Genomic DNA, 16,742 nt, shown 5'->3' with positions numbered 1-16,742 from the left:
GATTCAAATATTGGACCTTTAAAGTCACCATGTGACAGCTCGTACATATAAAGAAAGCATGTCCTGTTGTTTTTCCCCTAAACTTGCTCTGCTCTGACAAAGTTACCTGGGGTTTCTGAAGTGCATATTTCTGTGACAGCCAGGATAGCAAGAATCCAGTAGAAATGTGCAGCAGTGTTGGGTCTGGAGAATCTTCACAAACATAGTGACAAAGCATTCAACATTGCTACTGCTAAACAGATTCATTCTAAAGACTCCCCTCATTAGTGAGAGTTAGTGGGATCTTACTGCACTTATTGGTTAGTTACTGGTTTACTAATCCCGACTAACATAACACTTCTAGGCATTTTTCCTTCTTCAGAGTTCTCTTCTTTGATATTGTTACGATCCCAGCTAATGCTACTGCTAGATAATTCGGATCCCAGAATGAAATCTAGCTTGATGGATTATTTTGCTTTCTTTTAATTTAATGAGGCAGTCTTTCACCAAAACAAAAACACACAAGGGTGCAGATTTGGTTTTAATAGTTAAACAGAAGGTTATTACCTAAAAGAAATTTTTTAAAAAAGAAATAAACCAAACAAATTTATCCAAATATAATGCATTTTGAAAGATTTCAAAATACATGGCAAAATGAAGTCCCATTTACTTCCCAATGCCATAACTTTACAATTACTCAAAAAATAACCACAGAAATAATCCCTTTCCTGCCCATTCTGTAGTTTTAACTTACCTATCGTTTTCTTCAGTTCCTGTCCTGTGAATTGTGAAGAATTTTCCCTGAATCTCATAACACTGAGTTGACTTTCTCACCTTTGAATAATAATATAGAATTCTAAGCAAGCACTCTTGGTGTGGATGTTTTCACAAACTGGGACTGTTACACTGAGGCAAATTTTTCTCTTAAATGCCCTATTCCTATGAGAAACTATTCTTCCATTTGAAATCAGTCAGGATCTTCAAACTAAATTCAGAAGCTTTTAACTACATTTAAAAATACTTGTTCAACCTAATTTTTGCTAATCCAATGTTTATTTTTAATTCTAGAATTCTCGAATTTTAGAACCCCACAATACAAACATATTTCTATTAACCATCCAGGAGGCCTTCAGTCATTCACCCTGTGACACGTACTGGTTTAAAATCATGGTTTCAAAAGGACTAATATAGTTAATTATTTCAAACCCTTCACAAAAAGTAGACTAACACCCACATGCCACTAGTTTGAAATTCAATTTCTATAAACAATAATAAGTACATGAATAGGAAAGGTTTGGAGAGATATGGGCCAGGATCAGGCAGGTGGGACTAGCTTAGTTTGGGATTATGTTCAACATGGACTGGTTGGGCCAAAGGGTCTGTTTCTGTGTTGTACGACTCTATGACTCTATAAATATAAATCACACACATTTCATCACAACACAGGCATTTGCCTATCTGAAAAACTGTGTGGATTGGTCAGGCTGCTTCTGGATTATCATCTACAATTGGAAGCACAGAAGAAGCCAACATAGAGCTGGAGTAGTGACCAGAAAATGCAAGAAGGGGGAGAGGAGGAGGATGAGAAGAAGGATGAGATAATGAAAGAAATGGTGTGAGTGAAGAAAGACGTGAAAGAAGAGCAAGAATAGACAGAGGAGTAGGCAGATGAAAAAGCAAAGTACAGGGGAAAGGTGTGGGGAGAGGGAAGAGTGGGGTCAACAGTACGAAGAGGAAACAGCACTGACCAAAGCATACATTTAAGTTAGTGTCCCATCTTCAAGCTGTTTATCCTCTCAAAAGTGTAATTAGTGTTATTGCTTCCCAAATTTGTGGCCATGTTTCCTTGAAGCCCATGTTTGAATCTCCCCTGTTAGGTACCTGCCCCTTCACTGTGCCAAAACAGCTTTTATCAATGTCTTGTGTGACTGTGCTAAATGTAAACTGCCCTTCCTTATCCTTCTTCACCTGTCTGCAGCCTTGATCACACTATCTTCCTCCAATGCCTCTCCACTGCTGGATAGGACTGCGCTGATTCCAGTCTTATCTTTCTAACCATAGCCAGACACTTCTCATCAATACTCTTCTCAAACCCTTTTGCCATGGCCTTGTCCCTTCCCATCTCTGCAATTTCTGCAACTTCACAGCATTCCAAGATCACTGTGCTCCTCCCATTATGGCCTCATGAAATTTCTGATTTTAATTGCTGCACCAATGGTGATAGTACTTTCATATAAAAGCAAAAATACTATGGATGCTAGAGATCTGAAGCAACCACAGAGAATGCTGGAGAAACTCAGCAGGTCTGGTAGCATCTGTGGAGTGAGAAACAGAGTTAATGTTTCAAGTCCAGTATGATTCTTCTTCAGAAATGTTAACTTGAAATGTTAACACTGCTTCTCTCACCACAGATGCTGTCAGGATTTGCTGAGTTCCTCCAGCATTCTCTGCGTTTGATCTGTTGAAGTACCTTCAACTGCCTGGGCCCTGTGCTCTGGAATTCCTTTCCTACATCTCTCCACCACTCTACCCTGCTTTCCTCCTTTGAAACCTGCCTCTTAGATCAAGTTTTTGGCCATTTGACCTAACATTGTCCTATGTAGCTCGATACTAATTTCAATTTTTTAACACTCCTTTGAAAGTTTTGGGATGTTTTATTATGTTAAAATTGTTAAACTAATGTAAGTTTTTGTTATTCAGAGTTCCTTTTACTTTGCAGCTGCTCTTTCTACACCTATTACAGCAAATCTATACCCACACCCCTGTTATAGTGCCTCTGATGCATACTCACATGATAATGTGCATCTGTTTATTGTGCTTTTAATAAATAGATGACTGTTACTGTGTGCTTCTTAGTGTGTACCTGTTTTACTGTTTAACTGTGTCAGGCACCTTTTAAAGTGCATATGTTCCTGGCAATACGCACCTGGTTGTTGTGCCTGTTCACTATTTATTATAGTACACCTCTTCACAATACAGCTATTACTGTTTCCTGCTCATTATACATATGTTACTGTGCATGTGGTATTGTTCATCTGTTGTGGTGTGCTTGTTTCTGTGTCTGTCACTGCCTGCTTACTGTGTATCTGTTGCTGTGTGTGCTCCAATGAATCAGCTGAGGTCCACTCAATACTCTGCATCAATTAATTCCCTCCAGCTAATACCCACCAATGCATTTGTTACTGAGGGCTGGATTGAATGTTTCACGATTAACAGGTTTGAAGTTGTGGGGTGGGGCTGGGTGGTAGCCTCTTCACTACTTACTCACCAAACTCTGCCCCACTACAACTACACAAGTTGTAGGGTGGAGGGGAAGATGATGGGTTGCCTGCCTACAGGTCATTGAAGGGACAACTTTTACCTGGTTAAGGGCTTTATTAGAATCTTGCAGTACAGAAGGAGGTCATTTAAACCATTGTGTCTGTACTACCCAGCTAGTCCCATTCTCCAGCCCTATCTCCATAACCCTCTAACTTCATCACTTTCAAATAACACAATGTGGAGCTGGAGGAACACAGCAGGCCAGGCAGCATCAGAGGAGCAGGAAAGTTGACGTTTCAGGTCGGGACCCTTCTTCAGAAGCCCAAAACATCAACTTTCCTGCTCCTCTGATGCTGCCTGGCCTGCTGCGCTCCTCCAGATCCACACTGTGTGTTATCTCTGACTCCAGCATCAGCAGTTCTTACTATCACTTTCAAATATATGCCCAACTCTCCTTTGAAACCTCCTTTGGAATCCACATCCACTACTCTCTCAGGCAGCACATTCCAATTCTTAACAACTCTAAGTAAAGAAGGTTCTCCTAACCTCACTGCTAGGTCTTTTGCTGACAATCTTGAAACTGTGACTCCTAGTTAATGACATAACAACAAGTGGAAACAGAATATCCTCTTTACCTTGTCAAAATTGTTCATAATTTTGAGCACCTCAATAAGGTCACCTCTTAATCTTCTCTGCTCCAATGACAACAAGCCTACAAGCCCAATCTCTCTAATCTTTCCTTTTACCTAAAATTGTCTATTCTTGGTATCATTCAAGTAAATCTACATCGAACTCTCTCCAGGCCTTTAACATTCCTCCTTAAGTAAGGTGCCCAGAATTGAACACTCTTCTCCAAATGTGGTCTGACCAATCATTTGCAGAGGTGTAGCATCACTTCCTTGCTTTTATACTCTATGCCTCTATTTATAAACCTAAGGATCTTATAAGCCTTCTTAATAACTATTTCAACTTGCCTGGTCACCTTCAGAGAATCATGCCAGTGAACCCTGAGATCCCTCTACTCTTGTGTTCCCCTCAAAGTTGTACCGTTGAGCCTTTATTGTCTCTCCATGTTTCTTTTACCAGAATGCATTATTGCACATTTCTCTGCATTGAATTTCATCTGCTAGGTGTCTGCCCATTTGGCCAACTTGTCAATGTCCCTCTAAAATCACTCAGCGTCATCCTCACAATTCACTATTCTCCTGAGCTTAGTATCCTCTGCAAATTTAGAGATTTTGCCCTCAGCACCAATCTCCGAACCATTTATATAAATCAGAAAACGTAAGGGTCCCAACATGGATCGCTGGGGAACACCACTTTCAACCTGACTCAAATCTGAGAAATGCCCATCTACACCTGCCCTCCCTTTCTGATCCTTTAGCCAACTTCTAAACAATGCTGCCAAAGACCATCAATCCCAAATCTTTCTAGCTTGCTAACCAACCTGCCATGTGGTACCATATCAAAAAAAGTCTAAAAGTCTAAATACACAACACCAACAGCATTACCCTCATCCACTGCCTGTGTCACTTCGTTAAAGAACTCAATTAAATTTGTCAGACATGACCTCCCCTTGACAAAGCCATATTGACTATCTCATATTAATTTATTTTTCTTTAAATGTATATTTACCTTACCCCATATTATGGCCTTCATCAGTTTTCCCACTATTGATGTCAACCTGACAGGCCTGTAGTTTCCTGGGTTATCTTTTCTCCCTTTCTTAAACAATGGTGTCATATTTGCAATTCGCCAATCCCTGAGGTGTTCAGAGAGGCCTGGAAAATTTCTGTCAATGGCTCTGTAACTTTCTCCCTTAACCCTCTCAGCAATTTAAGGGCCTAGCAACATCTCTACCTTGAATGCTGCCAGCCTTTTTAGTATCTCTCCTTTATCTATCACGATACTCATCAGTTGCTCAACGGCCACATTTTCAACTAGGCTATAGTCACCATCTTCTGATTTGGTAAAGACAGAAGCAAAATATTCATTTAGTTCCTCTGCCATATCCTTTGCTTCAGCGGGCAGCTTTCCCTGCTTGTTCCTTATGGACCTTACTCTATCCTTCACTGATCATTTACTATTAATATGTTTGTAGAACATTTTGCTGTTTGTTTTAGTGGCTGCTATCCTTTCCTCACTCTTCCTCTTAGTCTTCCTTATTTCAACTTTAGGCTGTCTCGTGCATTTGAGATACCCTTCCTGATTTCAGTTGCTATTGTATTTCTGGTGTGCATCATATGCCTCTTTTTTCTTCCTTATTTTGTCATCAATATCCTCAGACATCCAGGATACTCTAGCTTTAGCTGTCCCGTATTTATTTCTCATTCTGCTGCTAATTTTCTTTTTAATTCATTTCAGTGTGGGATATGGGCATCACTGGCAAGGCCAGCATTTGTTGCCCATCCCAAGTTGCTTTTTGACTGAACAGAAGTTGATTAAGAGTCAAGCACATTGCTCTGGGTCTGGAATTAAAAACTAGTCTAATGGTGACCATGTAAACTGTCAATTATAAAAATCCATCTAGTTCACAAATGTCCTTTCCTACAGCAATGTGCTTGACCCACAAACACATAACTCACAGCTAAGTGAGTTCTAATCTCCAGCTAACACAACTTGAGAAACAACAATTTGACTCTTAGTTGCACAAGTAGCGCTTTTTAAAGCAATTCATAAATAACAGAACAGCTCAGAGGTGGTGACTGACCCGCCCTGGCTCCTATTTAGGGATGCAATGTCTTAGCAGCATTATCAATGGACTGTTAATCCAGAAGCCCAGGTATTGTTCTGGGGACCTGGGTTCAAATTGCACCGTGATGGAATTTGAATTCAATAAATACCTGGAATTGAGATGACTGTTTATCCATTGTCAATTATCAGGAAAAGCCCATCTGGTTCACTAAAGTCCTTTAGGGAAGGAAACTCCCATCCTTACCAGGCCTGGAATACATGTGACTCCAGACCCACAACAATGTGGTTGACTCTTAACTGCCCTCTGGGCAATTAGGGATGGGCATTAAATGCTGGCCTAGCCAAAGATGCTCACATCCTGTGAACAGATAATTTTAAAAAAACTTTATTTCACTTCATGTTTTCCTTCCCATAATGTATTTTTGAAGCAAAACAGTAACAGGGGAGGCGTTGGCCTAGTGGTATTATTGCTGGACTGTTAATCCAGAGACCCAGATAATGTTCGAATCCCACCATGGCAGATGGTGGAATTTGAATTCAATAAAAAAAATCTGGAATTAAGAGTCTGATGATGACCATGAATCCAGTGTTGACTGTTGGAAAAACCCATCTGGTTCACTAATGTCCTTGAGGGAAGGAAACTGCCATCCTTACCTGGTCTGGCCTACATGTGACTCCAGTCCCACAGCGATGTGGCTGACTCCCAACTGCCCTCTGGGCAATTAGTGATGGGCAATAAATGCTGCCCAGCTAGCGACACGCTCATCCTGTGGATGAATACATTTTAAAAATCACTCAATCTTCATCGAATCACAGAATTATGCAATGGTTATAGAAAAGGAGACCATTCAGACCACTGTGTTGGTTCTTTGCACCGGTAAGTCAGTTTACATAAGAAATTGGAGCAGGAGTAGGCCAAATGGCCAATTGAGTCTGCTCCACCATTCAATAAGACATTGGCTGATGTTTTTCATGAACTTAGCTCCACTTATCTACCCATTTACCAGAGCCTTTAATTCCTTTACTGTTTAAAAGTTTATCTGTCTTTGCCGTAAAAACATTCAACGAGGTTACCTCAACTGATTCACTGGGCAGTCTCACAACCCTTTGGGAAAAGAAGTTCCTCCTCAACTCAGTTCTAAATCTGCTCCCCCTTATTTTGAGGCTATGCTCCCCAGTTCTAGTTTCACCACCAGTGGAAACATCCTCGCTGCTTCTATCTTATCTATTCCCTTCATAATTTTATAAGTTTCTGTACGATCCCTCCTCATTTTTCTAAATTCCAATGAGTGTAGTCCTAGACTACTCAGTCTCTCCTCATAAGCCAATCCTCCCAACTTTGGGAATCTCAGCTGCATCTACTCCAGTGCCAGTACTTCCTTTCTCATGTAAGGACACTAAAACTGCACACAGTACTCCAGGTGTGGCCTCACCAGCACCCTATACAGCTGCAGCATTACCTCCCTGTTTTTAAACTCCATCCCTCTAACAATGGAAGAAAATATTCTATTTGCCCCCTCAATTACCTTCTGTATCTGCAAACCAAATTTTTGTGATTCATGCACAAGGACACCCAGGTCCCTCTGCCCAGCAGCATGCTGCAATTTTTCACCATTTAAATCATAGTCCATTTTACTGTTATTCCTACTAAAATTTTACTGTTATTCCTACCTTGCATTTAATGACATTGTACTCCATCTGCCAGACGCCTGCCCACCCACTTAACTTATCAATGTATCTCTGCAGAATTCAGTATCCAATGCACACTTTGCTCTACCATTCATCTTAGTGTCATCTGTGAACTTTCACACTCTACACTTGGTCCCCAGTTCCAAATCATCTGTGCAAATTGTAAACAATTGTGAACACAGTACTGATCTCTAAGGCACACCCTAGCCACTGATTGCCAACCAGGAAAACCCATTTATCTCATGTCACCACAATTTCCCTGTAGCCTCCATTTTTCTTCTTTTCAGGCATCAAAGGAATGTGCCTTCTCTATGCTCTCAGGCAGTGTATTCCACATCTGAATCATTCAAAATGTTTTTGTTTTCCATTTATATCTTATTCACTATAAGCCCTATCAGTTAAATGTTACCTGTTTATTCATACTAATATTGTTCCCTCATTCTCATCCCATTCTTCAGTGCGAACCACTTTCTGAACAATAGAGGAATAATGGATAAAAGCTACAATCTTTCTTTGATGTGAAAGTCCTCAAGTTGAATAGCTGTTTTTACCCTACTGTGTGATGTTGACTATAAAGCTGCTGAATAGGATTCCACTTTCCTTCATAAGCAGACACACTTTAACATGAAAATGATCACACATTATTCCTGTTTAAAGTTTTGAATTATATTCTGACAAGTAAACAATGTCAATTGGAGCAGGCCAGAAATTAAGTGGCTCACTTCAAAAGGTTAACCCGCTGCATTAGTTTATTTTGCTGCAGGCGCTTTGCACCATGCTGTATTTCGTTTAGGAGAGAGAAAGCTTGGTTTTTATCAAACTGATTCGAGGTGACTTGGCTTCTACTTTTCCCCCAGATGTGTGCCAGCCCCAACTTGTGCCAGATGAGGGAGATGCAAATAGAATACAATAAAAAGGAGAAAAAAAAAGTCTGGAATTAAAAGTTAGCCTAAAATTCTTGTTCACTAATGTGAAGAACATTTGCCATCCTAACTTGGTCTGGTCTTCATCTAACTCCGGACCTACAGCAATGACTTGACTCTTAACTGCCTGTGAAATGATGTAGCAAGCCATACGGTTCATGGTCAATAAGTGCTAGTCTAGCCAGCGAAGCCCATATCCCATGAATGAATAAAAAAAAATTAACTGCTCTCTTCACTTGTCCTGCCACCTTCAATTAGCCGTGCACATACACACCCAGGTCTCTCCACCTCTTTAAAATTGTATTCCCTACTTTATATTGTTCATCCAGATTGTTCTGAGCAAAATGCATCACCTCATACTTCTCTACAGTGAATGTCATCTGCCACATATCCACCTATTCTCACCAAATTGTCTATGTCCCTTTGAAGTTCTATACTGCAGCAGTTTACAATTCTTCCAAGTTTTGTATCATCTGTAAACTTTGAAATTGTCCTCTGACATCAAGATCCAGATCATTAATATATATCAGGAAAAGCAAGAGTACCAATACTAACCCGGGGAACTCCACTACAAAACTTCCTCCAGCCCGAAAAACATCCATTGAAAATTACTCTCTATTTCCTATCACTCACCTAAATTTTACATCTGTGTTGTTATTGTCCCTTCTATTCCATGAGCTATAGCTTTTCTCACAAGTCTGTTATGTGGCTCTGTACCAATGGAAATCCATGTACAACACATCAACAGCATTACCTCATCAACCCTTTCTGTAACCCCTTCAAAAAAAACTCCAGCAGACTAATTAAACGGAATGTCCACTTTAGAAATCCAGGTATAGTTGTTGCTCTTCAAACTACCTTTTACAGTGTAAACAGTAAAGAAGTAGTCGAAAGAGCAGTAGGACTGATTAGGAACCGAAAAGGGGATTTACGCCTGGGGACAGGGAACATGGCTGAGGTTTTAACACAGTGACTCCAGCCATTACTCGAGCTCCAAAACGCTAAGCTCAAGTCCCTGTGGTTGACAGGACGTTCTGTAAATGTAGATGTCTAGGATATCTAGAGTTCATGATTTTGCACACATTATAGGCCACGATCTGCCAGTCTTTTGAATGTATGGCTTACATATCTGGCATCACGCTGACACTGAAATTCGTATGTCACATTATTCACTTATGTGATAGGCAGAATGTCTTTTTGGGCTTGATGATAGTATCTCCAGTGGTGAAAAGCACTTATGTTGTTACTGTATAGTGACAGTGTGGCACACTTGTGTAGTGCGGCTACCTACATCAATACACATGCTCGCAGACAGAAAGAACATGAACATGCAATTCATCTATTTCAACTCATTAAAATAGGTGACATGTTTCGTTTCTCAGGACAATATCCTGACCGATATTGCCTGGTTTAAAATTTAAACAAAGTCCAGCTGTTAACTGTCAATCAGCATTAATGAGTGCATTTCCCATGGCAATGCCGCAACCAATCATATTCCACTTCTCACCTCTTCAGCACTCTCCTCTCATGAAGTATAGATATTGGTTTTTCCTTTGATTTCTATTCTTGCAAAATGTCCTGATGAGTAAAAAATGAAAAGCTCCAACAAAATATATTTTTTCCAACAATGTTTTATCTCCTCCAAAAGAAGTTTGACCTAATCCCTGAGCCTCCCCTTTCTCTGTGGAGTTTTATCAAAGCGTTTTGAATGGGGAATTGTCAAATCTATGGAACCACTACCCTGTGGCCCAGCCTTTGACTCCAAGGACAATACCTTAATGAATTTGAGAGTCTTCTGATCTGATCTTTGTTCTGTGGATCTCTGCCTGCAGGTAACACAAGCTCACTCCAGAACTGCAGAAGTTGCAAGGACTGCTCACCTGACAATGGCTGTTTGACCTGCCAGCAGAGACTCTTCCTCTTGATTAAGAGAGAGGGGATCCGGCAGCAAGGAGAGTGTGTGCACACCTGTCCTGTGGGGCACTATAGCAAACGTGGACAGGCCACAAACAGATGTCTGAGTAAGTTCAAACAAATGAATAAGTTTTCCTAAAAGAAAATCTTTCTATATTGGCTCTCAGTCTGGTTACAGCTCAAATGTAAATTTCTCATCCAAGATCATGAGCTTCATGAACCCTTTTTTCTACTCCAAACATGCACTCATGCACACACTGCCCTCACCTTGCTCCTTCTAGAATCTCCTCCAGTACTACAACTCTCCAAGATGTCTGTGTTCCTCTATTCCACCCCTGTTTTAAATTGCTCCACCATTCGTGGCTGTGTTTTCATCACTCCCTTACTCCCTGAGCCTGCCCTTTCTCAGTAGAGTTTTAGCAAAGTATTTTTGAATTGGGAAATTGCCAAGACTCCAGACTCTGAATTTCCTCTCTGAAGGTTTCAAACAATTTCCCTCTCTGTCCTTCTTTAAGACAGTTCTTAATGCTTATCTTGACCTTGACCCAGCTTTTGGGCATCTCCTATAGTTTAGTGTCAAATTTTATTTGATAACTCTCTTGTGAAGTACCTTGGGACATGATACTGTGTTAGAGGTGCTATATAAATGTAAGATATAACTATTACTTTCCCTCAGTGGTGGACTGAATGATTGGACATTAGCTTATGAGTTCCAAATGTTTTACTTGCTGTTTCCTTCCTTTCACGCACCTTAGGAAATACTGGAATCCTATCGATAGCTAAGGGTCAGATCAGTCATTGAAGTGATCCTTAAGCTTTTTCCTACGTAATTAATCATCTTCCAATTTGTACCTTTATTTAGTAAATACTTGTACCTAGGACTCAGCACTAACCAGGTATAGCCCCAGAATTAAGAAGTGTTTGATATTAATGTCCCACAATTTTGGTACAAAGCCACTTCCTCTTTGGACTCTGAGACATTGTACTGGGTTAGCTTAGACTCCAAGTTTCCATTAAAGCGCATAATCAAAGACATAAATATTTCCATCAGGCGGTGTGCTTGGGCGATGTAACCTTATCTCTTCTGTAATAAAACAAATCCTTGAATGTAAGTAAGAGTGGTGACCTGGTGCAGGTCTGTTATTATGGCTGAAAATGACTTTTTTAGTGAAGGCAAATAGTTTAGTAAGGGTATCTAACCTTTTATCTGTGACTAACCTGATTATAAAGTCACTTAAAATTAGCTAAATATTTATATAAATTTATACTGAACAACATACTGGTTGAATCATGCACACTGGTCAGTTTCTGGGTAAATAACTGACACTATGACATTTTTTAACCATGTCAATGTGTCAAATTCTTTACCGAAATTACAGCGCAGTGTGAATAGCCTTTCTTAACTAGTGTACAATTGGCACTTATCTCTCTCCTTTTCAATTTGAGAGCTATTGTGGGCACAGCTAATCCAGTCAGACTGAATCTTGACCCAGTGTAAAAAGTGGCAGAAAACACAATTGTAAGTGATTTGAGAGATTAACTCACTTGCATTTAATATTTCCCAATCTTTTGGGCTAGTCCAGCTGATAAACTTGGGTTACAATACAATACAATACGCACAGCAACAGGCCCTTCGGCCCACCAAGCCTGCACCAACTCCTAGTCCTTAATTAGTAGCACGACTTATTGCTCATATGTGGTTTCTATCCCTCTGTTCACCTCCTATTCATGTGTCTATCAAGATACACCTTAAACATTGCTAACATGCCTGCTTCCATCACCTTCACTGGCAGTGCGTTACAGGCACCCACCACTCTCTGTGTGAAATATTCTTCCCATGCTTCTCCCCTAAACTTACCCCCTCTCACACTGAATCTGTGCCCTCTTGTAGTTGACCTTTTCACTCTGGGAAAAAGCCTCTGACTATCCACCCTATTGATGCCTGTCATAACTTTGTAGATCTCTATGAGGTTGCACCTCAGCCTCTGTCTTTCCAGTGAAAACAATCCGAGTTTATCCAACCTCTCCTTGTAACTAAAACCCTCCAGACCAGGCAACATCCTGATAAACTTTCTCTGCACCCTCTACAAAGCATCCATGTCCTCCTGGTAGTGTGGCGACAAGAACTGTGTTTAATATTCCAAATGTGGCCTAACTAAAGTTTTATAAAGTTCTAATAAAACTTGCCAACTTTCATATTCAATGCCCCACATGCTGTATGCTTTCTTGACTGCCTTATCCACCTGTGTTGCCATTTTCAGGAATCTGTGGACCTGTCTACCCAGATCCCTCTGTCAATGTTCCTAAGGGTTCTGCCATTTATTGTATAATTCGCACCTGAATTTGATCTTCCAAAATGCATCGCCTTGCATTTGTCTGGATTAAATTCCATTTTACACTTCTCTTCCCAAATCTGAAAACTATCTATATCCCACTGAGGAAGGGCCACTCGACCCAAATGTTAACTCTGATTTCTCTCCTCGGATGCTGCCAGACTTACTGAGCTTTTCCAGCAAGTTCTGATTTTGTTTCTGATTTATAGCGTCCATAGTTCTTTCGGTTTTTATATCCTGCTGTATCCATTGACAATCTTCCTCACTATCTGCAACTCCACCAATTTTGGTGTCATCCGCGAACTTACTAATCAGACCACCTATGTTTTCCTCCGTATCATTTATATATATAACAAATAACAAAGGTCCTAGCAATGATCCCTGCAGACCACCACTAGTTACTGATCTCCATTCCACTCCTTTCACTGCTGCTCTCTGTCTTCGATTTAAGCCAGTTCTGTATTCATCTAGCCGATCCCATGAGACTGTATCTTTTATACAAGTCACTGAGGTAACTTAGCAAATGCCTTACTAAAGTCCATGTAGACAACACCCACTGCCCTTCCTTCATCAATCATTCTTGTCCACCTCCTCAAAAAACTCAATCAAGTTGGTGAAACATGACCTTTCCTGCACAAACCCATGCTGCCTATCACTAACAAGTCCATTTGCTTCTAAATGTGAGTAAATACTGTCTCTCAGTATCTTCTCCAACAGCTTCCCCACCTCTGACATCAGGCTTTACCAGCCTATAATTACCTGGAATATCTCTGTTTCCCTTTTTAAACAAAGCAACAACAGTAGCCATTCTCCAGTCCTCTGGAACCACGTCTGAGGCCAAAGAGGATGCAAAGATATCTGTTAAGGCCCCAGCTATTTCCTCCCTTGCCTCCCACGGTATCCTGGGATAGATCCCATCTGGCCCAGGGACTTCTCTACCTTAATGTATTTCAAGACACCCAACACTTCCTCCTTCATTATGTTGACCTGCCTGAGAGTATTCACACACCTTTCCCTAACCTCAACATCCCTCACGTCCCTCTCTTTGGTGAATACCAATGTAAAGTACTCATTAAGGATCTCACCCATTTCCTCTGGTTCCACATGTAACTGCCCTCCTTTATCCTTGAGTGGGCCTACTCTTCCCTAGCTAGTCTCTTGCTGTTAATATATGTATAAAATACCTTGGTATTCTCCTTAACCCTGCTGGCCAAGGACATTTCATAGTCCCTTTTAGCCCTCCTAACTCCTTGTTTGAGCTCCTTCCTACTTTCTGTATTTTCTTCAAGGACTTTGTCTGTTTTTAGTTGCCTGGACTGTTGGTATGCTTCCTTTTTTTTGACTAAACTGATAATTTCCTCTGTCATCCAAGGTTCCAGCATCCTGCCATTCCTGTCCTTCTAATGCCTGTCCTCTAATCAACTGGTCTTTAAAAGACTCCCACATGTCGGATGTGGATTGCCCCAATCCATCTTCTCCAATTCTTGCCTATTTCGGTTATAGTTGGCTTTCCCCCAATTTAACACCTTCATCTGACGTCCAGTCTTGTCCTTTCCATAAGTATCCAAAAACTTACAGAATTATGGTCACAATTCCAAATGGTTTCCCCATTGAAACTTTGATTACTTGGCCAGACTCATTTCCCAATACCAGGTCCAGTATGGCTCCCTCTGTTGGACTATCCACATACTGTTTCAAGAAGCCCTCCTGGACTCACCCAACAAATTGCTCCCATTCCAAAACCTCGGCACTAGGGGAGTCCCGGTCACTATGAGGGAAGTTAAAATCACCCACCACAACAATTCTGTTATTTTCACATCTTTCCAGAATCTGACTACATATCTCTTCCTCTATCTGCCACCGGCAGCTGGGAGGTCTGTAGTACAATCCCAGCATTGTGACTGCACCCTTCCTATTCCTGAGCTCTATGCATAATGCCTTGCTGCACAACCTTCCACCATCCAACGTGTCCTCCCCTAACACAGCTGTAATATGCTCTCTAACTAGTAATGCAACTCCCTCACTTCCTTTGCTTCCTCCTTTGTCTCATCTAACACATCAACATCCCAGAACACTAACTGCCAATCCTGCCCCTCTTTCAAATATGTCTCTGCGATAGCAACAACCTCAGAATTGTATGCATTAATCCAGGCTCTAAGCTCATCCATCTTACCTGTTATACTTTTTTGTATTGAAGCAAATACAGTCCAAGCCTCCATTCCGCTGAGCTCAGCAACCTCTCCCTGACTGCTCTTCCTCTGAGCTGTATTTGCCTTAGTCACAAGCTCTTCCCCAGTCTCTAAATTTACTAATTATCTGCTCTGGTTCCCTTCCCCCTACCGCACTAGTTTAAACCTTCCCAAGGGCCACTATCAAACCTTCCTGCTAGGATATTGGTGCCTGTCCAGTTAAGATGTAGAGGTCCCACGTTCCCTGGAAGACATCCCAATGATTCACATAGCTGAAACCCTGCCCACTACAGCAGCTCTTTAGCCACATGTTCAATTGTGCTGTGTCTCACAGTAGTATGTGGCACGGGGAGTAATCCTGGGATTACTACCCTAGAGGTAGTACCTAACTCACTGAATTGTCACTGAAGGACCTTGTCACCCTTCCTATCCATGCATTTCTGCCAGAATGGACAATGACTTCTGTCTGTTTGCTCTCCCATATCAGGATGCCCTGTACCTACACAGAGTCATCCATGACCTTGGCTACAGGGAGGCAACATACCATCCTGGGGTTTCTCCGCCTCCACAGAAGCGCCCATCTGTGCCCCTGACTATTGAATCTCCAATTATTATTGCTGTTTGCTTTGGCCCTAGTCAGCCCTAGTGCCACTGCTGTCACCTCATCAGTGTCCCAAACAGAATTGCTGTTTGACAGGGGGACAGCTGTAAGAGACTCCCACACTGACTGCCTGCCCTGTCTAATGGTCACCAATCCATCCTCCTGTACCTTGATTGTGACCACGTTTCTATAACTTTGGGTGTCTGCTATTTGACTGCTCCTTAATGTCTCCGGCAGGAGATACTAAACGGGGATATGGAAGATAGAGAACGTGGGGAAATAAATAGCGACATCTTCAAAAATGTTCATATTACTTATCTTAAGATGCATAAAAGCGGATAAATCCCCAGGACCTGATTAGGCATACCCTAGAGCCCTGTGGGAAGCTAGGGAAGTGATTGCTGGGATACTTGTATCATTGATAGTAACAGGAAGACTGCAGGTTTGCTAACGTGGTGCCACTATTTACGAAAGGAGGTAAGGAAAAGCCAGGGAACTATAGACCAATGAGCCTGACACCGGTCATGGGCAGGTTGTTGGAAGGAATCCTGAGGGACAGGATTTACATGTGTTAGGAAGGGCAAGGACTGATTAGGGACAGTCAACAAAGCTTTGTGCATGGGAAACAGTGTCTCACTAACTTGATTGAGTTTTTGAAGAAGTAACAAAGAAGATTGATGAGGGCAGAGTGGTGGACGTGATCTATATGGACTTCAGTAAGGCGTTCAACAAGGTTCCCCATGGTATACTGGTTAGCAAGGTTAGATCACACGGAATAAAGGGAGAACTAGCTATTTGGATATAGAACTTGCTCAAAGGTAAAAGACAGAGAGTGGTGGTGGAGGGTTCCTTTCAGACTGGAGGTCTGTGATCAACGGTGTGCCACAAGGTTCATTACTGGGTCCACTGCTTTTTTGTCATTTACATAATTGATTTGGATGTGAACATAGAATGTATTGTTAGTAAGTTTGCAGATGACACTAAAATTGGAAGAGTAGTGGACAGTGAAGAAGGCTACCTCAGAGTACAGAGATAGTAGGAACTGCCGATACTGGAGTCTGAAATAACAAGGTGTGGAGCTGGATGAACACAGCAGGCCAAGCAGCATCAGAGGAGCAGGAAAGCTGATGTTTCGGGTCTGAACCCTTCTTCAGAAAAT

The 16,742-nt window shown here is 41.4% G+C and overlaps 1 protein-coding gene across 1 annotated transcript in view; it reads left to right on the top strand.

Moving 5' to 3' along the window:
- The window catches only part of LOC109913137 (R-spondin-2-like), a 50,591-nt gene that overhangs the window by 16,580 nt on the left and 17,269 nt on the right, over nt 1-16,742 (top strand). Inside the window, exon 2 of the mRNA XM_048608284.1 lies at nt 10,379-10,567. Within this exon, the coding sequence (XP_048464241.1) occupies nt 10,379-10,567 (189 nt within the window). The remainder of the gene's footprint in view (nt 1-10,378; nt 10,568-16,742) is intronic.

Source organism: Rhincodon typus, chromosome 19 (genome assembly GCF_021869965.1).
Source record: "Rhincodon typus isolate 14 chromosome 19, sRhiTyp1.1, whole genome shotgun sequence".
NCBI lineage: Eukaryota > Metazoa > Chordata > Chondrichthyes > Orectolobiformes > Rhincodontidae > Rhincodon > Rhincodon typus.
This window is presented reverse-complemented; position numbering and strand designations above follow the sequence as displayed.